Here is a 7,339-nt window from a genome sequence, read left to right on the forward strand (position 1 = left end):
TAAAAGGGAAGACCTTATTCTTAGCAACATCATCGGGTATACCTGCAAGCTTAAATAATCCGCAAACTTCATCCACATATATTAGGTGTTCATCAGGATGCTTTGTTCCATCTCCTGTAAAAGGATTAGCTAGCAGTTTTTCTATCATACCCGAAGGATACTCATAAGGAATTTCATTTTCAATAGGTTCAGTAGGTTGAGGAGCAACTCTTTGCTCTACTTGTCGGGGTGAAGATACCCCGAACAAGCCCCTCAGAGGATTACTTTTCATAGTAACAAGTGACAGTAAATTTCAGCACACTATATAATTTTTCCTTACCAAATTCCACCTACCAAAGGCGCTTCACTCCCCGGCAATGACACCAGAAAAGAGTCTTGATGACCCACAAGTATAGGGGATCTATCGTAGTCCTTTTGATAAGTAAGAGTGTCGAACCCAATGAGGAGCAGAAGAAAATGATAAGTGGTTTTCAGCAAGGTATTCTCTGCAAGTACTGAAATAAGTGGTAACAGATAGTTTTGTGATAAGATAATTTGTAACGAGCAACAAGTAACAAAAGTAAATAAAGTGCAGCAAGGTGGCCCAATCCTTTTTGTAGCAAAGGACAAGCCTGGACAAACTCTTATATAAGGAAAAGCGCTCCCGAGGACACATGCGAATATCGTCAAGCTAGTTTTCATCACGTTCATATGATTCACGTTTGGTACTTTGATAATTTGACATGTGGGTAGACCGGTGCTTGGGTGTTGTTCTTACTTGAACAAGCATCCCACTTATGATTAACCTCTATTGCAAGCATCCGCAACTACAACAAAAGTATTAAGGTAAACCTAACCATAGCATGAAACATATGGATCCAAATCATCCCCTTACGAAGCAACGCATAAACTAGGGTTTAAGATTCTGTCACTCTAGCAACTCATCATCTACTTATTACTTCCCAATGCCTTCCTCTAGGCCCAAATAATGGTGAAGTGTTATGTAGTCGACGTTCACATAACACCACTAGAGGCTAGACAACATACATCTCATCAAAATATCGAACGAATACCAAATTCACATGACTACTAATAGCAAGACTTCTCCCTTGTCCTCAGGAACAAACGTAACTACTCACAAAGCATATTCATGTTCATAATCAGAGGGGTAATAATATGCATAAAGGATCTGAACATATGATCTTCCACCAATTAAACCAACTAGCATCAATTACAAGGAGTAATTAACACTACTAGCAACCTACTACCACCAATCCCGGACTTGGAGACAAGAATTGGATACAAGAGATGAACTAGGGTTTTGAGATGAGATGGTGCTGATGAAGATGTTGATGGAGATTGCCCTCTCCCAATGAGAGGAGTGTTGGTGATGACGATGGCGATGATTTTCCCCTCCGGGAAAGAAGTTTCCCCGGTAGAACAGCTCTGCCGGAGCCCTAGATTGGTTCCGCCTCGTGGCGGCGGAGTTTCATCCCGAAAGGTTGCTTCTGGTTTTTTTCTCGACGAAAGTCTTCATATAGTAGAAGATGGTCATCGGAGAGCCACCAGGGGGCCCACGAGGTAGGGGGCGCGCCCCCCACCCTCGTGGACAGGGTGTGGCCCCCCTGGTCTTCATCTTTGGCGAGGATTTTTCATTATTTATTATAAGGTATTCTGTGGAGTTTTAGGACTTTTGGAGTTGTGTAGAATATGTCTATAATATTTGCTCCTTTTCCAGCCCAGAATTCCAGCTGCCGGCATTCTCCCTCCTTATGTAAACTCATAAAATAAGATAGAATAGCCATAAGTATTGTGACATAATATGAAGTAACATCCCATAATGCAATAAATATTGATATAAAAGCATGATGCAAAATGGACGTATCAGAAGGCCGAATTGGAGGGGGAGTTCTCCTCTTGGTCAGCCAAGGGGAGAAACCTTTCGTCCCCTTTTGGTGCCCCTCCTCCTCCTCCAACATATATATACTTGAGGTATTGGCATCATTTTGTATCAAAAGTTTTGGAGCCTCCTCTAATTCCCTAGTTCCAATTCTAGTTGGTCATAGTTGATCAATTAGAGCTAGACCTAAATCCTCTAATCCTCATAATTAAGAAGCCCATTGTGGTTCTAATCTCCTTCTCTAATCTCCGTCTACAATTAGCTCTAGACGGTGAGGCGCTGTCAGATCGTGAAGACCGTATGCTTGCAACTCGTGAGAGGCCGTGCTTTCGGTCTTCCGTTCAAGGGACTGTTCGTGGGCCGTTTGCGGGTTCGTTCATCTACGGTACGAGGGACTCCAAGTACGATCTACATCGAGTCGTCTACTTCCACTGCTACTCGGAGTCGGTAATGATCAAATCCAAACCGTTCCTGGGTGATCGTAGGGCAATTTTTTTCCACTACGTTTCCCAACAGTGGCATCATGAGGTTCTATGAGTATATACATGTTTTGATCTAGATCACATGTGGATGTGAGGGTTTGATGTTCTTATTATGCTTCCCTCGAGTGTTGCTTTCATTTAGTTCATTGATGGCATGATGAAGTTTTATACAAAGTTCTGACAATCGATCAACTCTGGCTATCGATGATCTGTTAACAGTTCTTTGGGATCAAATAAGGTGGCCCATTGTCTTGATAGGCATACTTATGCTTCAACTTCTACTGTTTTTTGGGAGGGATGGTGATCCACCGATGTTTATTATGCCACTTGTAATGAACGATGTAACCATCAACTTTCTGCAATAAAGAGCCACGAGGCATTCCTTTCCAAAGAAATCACTATTCTATGTAGAATAGGAGGGTGCATAAAAAATGTAGAATATGGAGCTATATTTTTTATCGCTATGTAAAAAAAAAATACTCCGGTGCTGTTTTTAAATATATGAGCGACATTTTTTCCTCCTATTCTACATGATTATATCGCGAGAAGATATAGCTCCTTATTCTACATAAATGTTTTTAAATATTTTTGAATATATGTTTGTGATGGGTATTTTTTCTTTTTTATACATATTGTAAATTTTTGGTATACATACAAGATACTTTTTATACCCAATAGCATTTCACAAATACTCCCTCAATTTCTAAATATAAGACCTTTTATAAATTTCAATACGGGCTACATACGGATGTATATAAACGTATTTTAGAGTGTAGATTCACTTTGCTCCATATGTAGTCTGCATTGGAATTTCTAAAAATTCTTATATTTAGGAAGGGAGGGAGTACATGATTACCTTTCTCTGATGTTTACATACACCGTGTAAATTTTTCTCATACACCAGGAATTTTTTTATAGATTTTTAACGTGTGATAAATACATGTTTAACATTTTCCTAAAAAAATTGATGTCTACTTTTTCATACACGTTGTACATTTTTTGTATACATGTAGAACATTTTTCATACGCAATTAACATTTTTCAAATACATGATTATCAATTTTCAAATATATATTTTTGAAAAAAAATGGATATGGATTAAGAATTTTTTTGAATATATGTTAAAAATTTAAATGGCACAATTTGTTTTAATGTTATCAACATTTTTAAAATAACACCACCAACTTTGTAAACTGCGTTAACATTTTTTTTCTTCAGATTCACGATTTTTAAGAAAAAGTCAGTAAGTTTAAGCTTTTGAATGTCCGTACTTAGAATATTTTGCGAAAATATAAACAAATTTTAAAAAAATAAAAAGAAGAATAAAAAAAAGGAAAACTGAAAGAAACGGCTGAGTCGCTACTGGGCCGGCCCACTATATGCATCCTTGACGCGACACTGCTTTCGATCTCGCACTAAGTGAGGCTTAGACGGCGAGGAATTAGGGTTGTGCGGCGACTAGGTTTTCTTTTCGGGTCTGTTTAGGACACATCTAGATGTGACATAATTATGTCATATCTAAGCTCATGTCCACTCTGTTTGTGGTTTATTTTTTTTGTCCTAATTTTTTATTTTTTGTTGCTGTATTATATATTTGTGGGAGTTTAGATGTGACATTCTTAAAAAACATCTAGATGTGAATTAGTCAAACTGTTTCTTTTCTGCGTTGATTATTTACCGTTGTGATAGCTGTGGTACATGAGTCTTTCCTCTTTTTTTTTTGAAATCACGTGAACTGAAACTTACAGTAAACCAGATAAACTCATAGTCGCATGCACTATGCAGTACCTACCCGACACCAATCACAGTCACATCTCCGCAACCTGGCTCGCCGGCCATGTAATGGCGATGGGGCTCGTCACCGTGTGCTTGCGGTCGCTCCACTCGATCGACCCGAACGTGTGATTCCCCGTGACGCTTCCGAAGATTCGTTGCGCAAAGGTGACCACGTACTCCTGCGTCTTCTGCGTCGCGGTGAACCTCAGCGTCCGGGGGCTCACCGTGACGAGCACACCGTCCGGGGCGGTGACCTTGGCCCTGTACGTAGCCCTGGCATCGCCGCCGACGTTGCGTATGACGCGGCGCTGCCTGACGACCGCCATCTTGTTCGTGGCGAACACCACCGAGAAGGCCGGGTAGTTGTGGTCGCCGACGGAGGAGCCCGCGCGCGTCGAGCAGTTGGCAGACGAGCCGAACACGGCGATCTGCTTGTCTGTGTAGCCCAGCGCGCACAGGAAGGTGATGTAGTCCTCGGTGCCGGCGTCGTACACCAATCCTGGGTCGACCGCGCGGTTGGGGTCGACGTGTCCGGCCCCTCGTGCGAATGGCGTGGACGCTTTGCCGGTGGACATGTCACCGATGACGCCGCCGGCGCTGTCCATGTTGTACGCGGTGGTCATCAGGGCAGACTTGATCATGGCGGGGCTCCACTCCGGCCTCGCCTGCCGGAGCAGCGCGGCGATGCCACTCACGTGCGGGCATGACATGGACGTGCCCGATATGATGTTGTACTTCACACGCCTCGTGTCGCTGGGGAGCTCCGAGGGTGAGTTAGCCCCCGTCCAAGCGGCGAGGATGTCCACGCCGGGCGCAGTAATATCCGGCTTGAAGATCTCCGGCGTGCGGGAGTTCGGCCCGCGGCTCGAGAAGGACGCCATTCTAGGGGAAGGAGGCGTCGGGCCGACGACAGTACCACGGAACACGATCGTCGCGGTAGGGGATGTTTGCTCGCTTATGTACTTCTTGATCTTCTCGGCAGCGGCAAATGTGACAGCCGTGGCGGGGTGGACATAGGCGCTGGTCATGGCCTGCTCGCCGTATGCTTCGGGGCTACCGAAGATTGCTCCGGCACCACCGGCGAGCTTTACGGCTTGTTCTTTCGCAGCCCGGGCGTACACGCCAGGGTCGCAGAAGACGATCTTCCCGGCTACCACGGTGGAGTTCAGCTTCCCTTCTTCGCATATTTTCGAGCCCACGTCCCCTGCGTGGACCAGTGGTACCTTGGTCGTGCCCAGCGGCTCGCCCGCGTAGAGAGAAGTACCCGTGAAGGTCTCGCCGTTGCCGAGAACGACGTCGGCCGGGAATTGGCGGTTGAGAGTGGACGCGCCGACCGTCAAGAACCATGGCGCGACGTTGACGGCGGTGGACTCTTTGGGGCCGGAGTTTCCCGCCGAGGCGGAGACGACGATGCCCTTGCTGACGGCGCGGAACGCACCCACGGCGGTCGTATCGCTATAAAAGTCCGGGGCCTTGCCGTTGGAGCCGAGGGAGAGAGAGATAACGTCGACACCGTCCGCGATGGCCTCATCAAACGCGGCGAGGATGTCAGAGCTCGCGCACCCTTTCCAACACACTTTGTAGACGGCTATGCGCGCGCCCGGTGCCATGCCGACGGCATTTCCTCTGGCGTAGTCGAAGAAGGCGCCGTCTGCAACAGCAGAGCCGGCGGCGGTGGAGGAGGTGTGGGTGCCATGGCCGTTGGTGTCGAGCGGAGACTCGGCGTCCTCACCGAACGCACTGCCGAGCGCAGCTTTCTGCCCCTTGTGGAAGAACTTGGCGCCGACGAGTTTGTTGTTGCAGAACTTGGAGCCGTTGAACGACGGTCCCGAGACGCACCCGCCGCGGAACTTGCCGGGCGGCAACGGCGGCAGCGACGCGTCGGCGGAGAAGGACGCGCGGCCTTCCGGGTACACGCCGGTGTCGAGGACCCCGATGACGACGTCGCTGGCGCCGTTGGACGCCGGGAGCAGCCCGGAGGACGGCGAGAGGCCGAGGAAGGACGGCGTGAGGGTGGTGTGCAGCTCCTGCATCACGTCGGGCACGACGGCGAGCACGGAGCCCGAGGAAGCGAGGCGCGCGGCCTGGCGGCCCGTGAGGCGCGCCGCGAAGCCCGTGGCGGCGTGCGAGTAGGAGTAGAGCACCCTCGGCGCCGGGGTGGAGAGCTCGACGGGGATGTGGTCGCGCAAGAAAGAGCCGTACGCACGGGTGGTCAGCAGGCCACGGCGCGGCAGCCGTGGCGCGTGCCCGGCCGCGACGTGCACGATGTAGGAAGACTGTACCTCGGCCGTGCTGATCTCCACCTCCACCTCCGTTGCCGCCACCGGAGCGGCGGCGACGGCGAGGGCGAGCAGGACGCACAGAGCCGCGAGGGGCGTGAGACCGAGCTCCATTGTTGCTGCAAGCGGCCGGTGGTTGCTGTGTGGTAGCAGCGGGGACGGGGAAGACGAATAAGTAGGCGGGCACCGCGGCATGCAGCACGCGGAGGGAGTGGAGTAGTTGCCGATCCAGATCATTGACGGGATTCGAAAGGTTTCAATCTCCGCACGAGGTAGCTCGTGCTGATCATCCTGCCGCGAAGAGAGCTACGAGTATTTTATTGCAAGAAGCCGATAGCGAGACTCGCGTGCTACTTTAAGATAGCCTTATTTTCGATATTGCGCTGATCATTCTCTTTCAAAATTCCTGTAGGAACGCATGAAGTCTCCATTCTGATTTTGGCATGAAAAATATGGAGCATGTGTGTCCCTGAACTGATTGCAGAACTAGTTAAACTCATATATTTTTTATAAGAGTAATATACTTGAGAAAATTATACTGGGCATGCATGTTGAATAATTGAGCATTTTCTTGTTAAGGCCTTCTTTGGTTTGTAGGATTTTTGAATTTTATAGGATGGATTTGCAAAGGAAAAATTCCTTTAAAGCCCTTTGATTTGTAGGAATGGATCCCTATTTCTATGTAGGATAGGAATCAATCCTTCATATTTTAGAGGAAAAAAAATATTAGCCTAGACTCAATTAAAAAAATCCTATCATATGCATTAAATGACATCTCTTTCTCTACAAGAATTGACATGCATGTCATCTCACTTCCTATGATTTTCTTATTCCTATAAAATTCCTATACTATGAACCAAAGAAGGCCTAAGTTTAATCCAGAAAAACACTGGAGAAGAGAAAAACAGGGTGATCGGGGACGA

The 7,339-nt window shown here is 47.5% G+C and overlaps 1 protein-coding gene across 1 annotated transcript; it reads right to left on the reverse strand.

Annotated features, from left to right (window-relative positions):
• Positions 1–3,998: 3,998 nt before the first annotated feature.
• LOC125514928 (subtilisin-like protease SBT1.4) lies at positions 3,999–6,634 on the reverse strand. The gene has a single exon (XM_048680303.1). The coding sequence runs from the start codon at positions 6,609–6,611 to the stop codon at positions 4,170–4,172; it is 2,442 nt and encodes an 813-aa protein (XP_048536260.1). The 5' UTR covers positions 6,612–6,634; the 3' UTR covers positions 3,999–4,169.
• Positions 6,635–7,339: the final 705 nt, after the last annotated feature.

Source organism: Triticum urartu, chromosome 6 (assembly GCF_003073215.2).
Source record: "Triticum urartu cultivar G1812 chromosome 6, Tu2.1, whole genome shotgun sequence".
Classification (NCBI taxonomy): domain Eukaryota; kingdom Viridiplantae; phylum Streptophyta; class Magnoliopsida; order Poales; family Poaceae; genus Triticum; species Triticum urartu.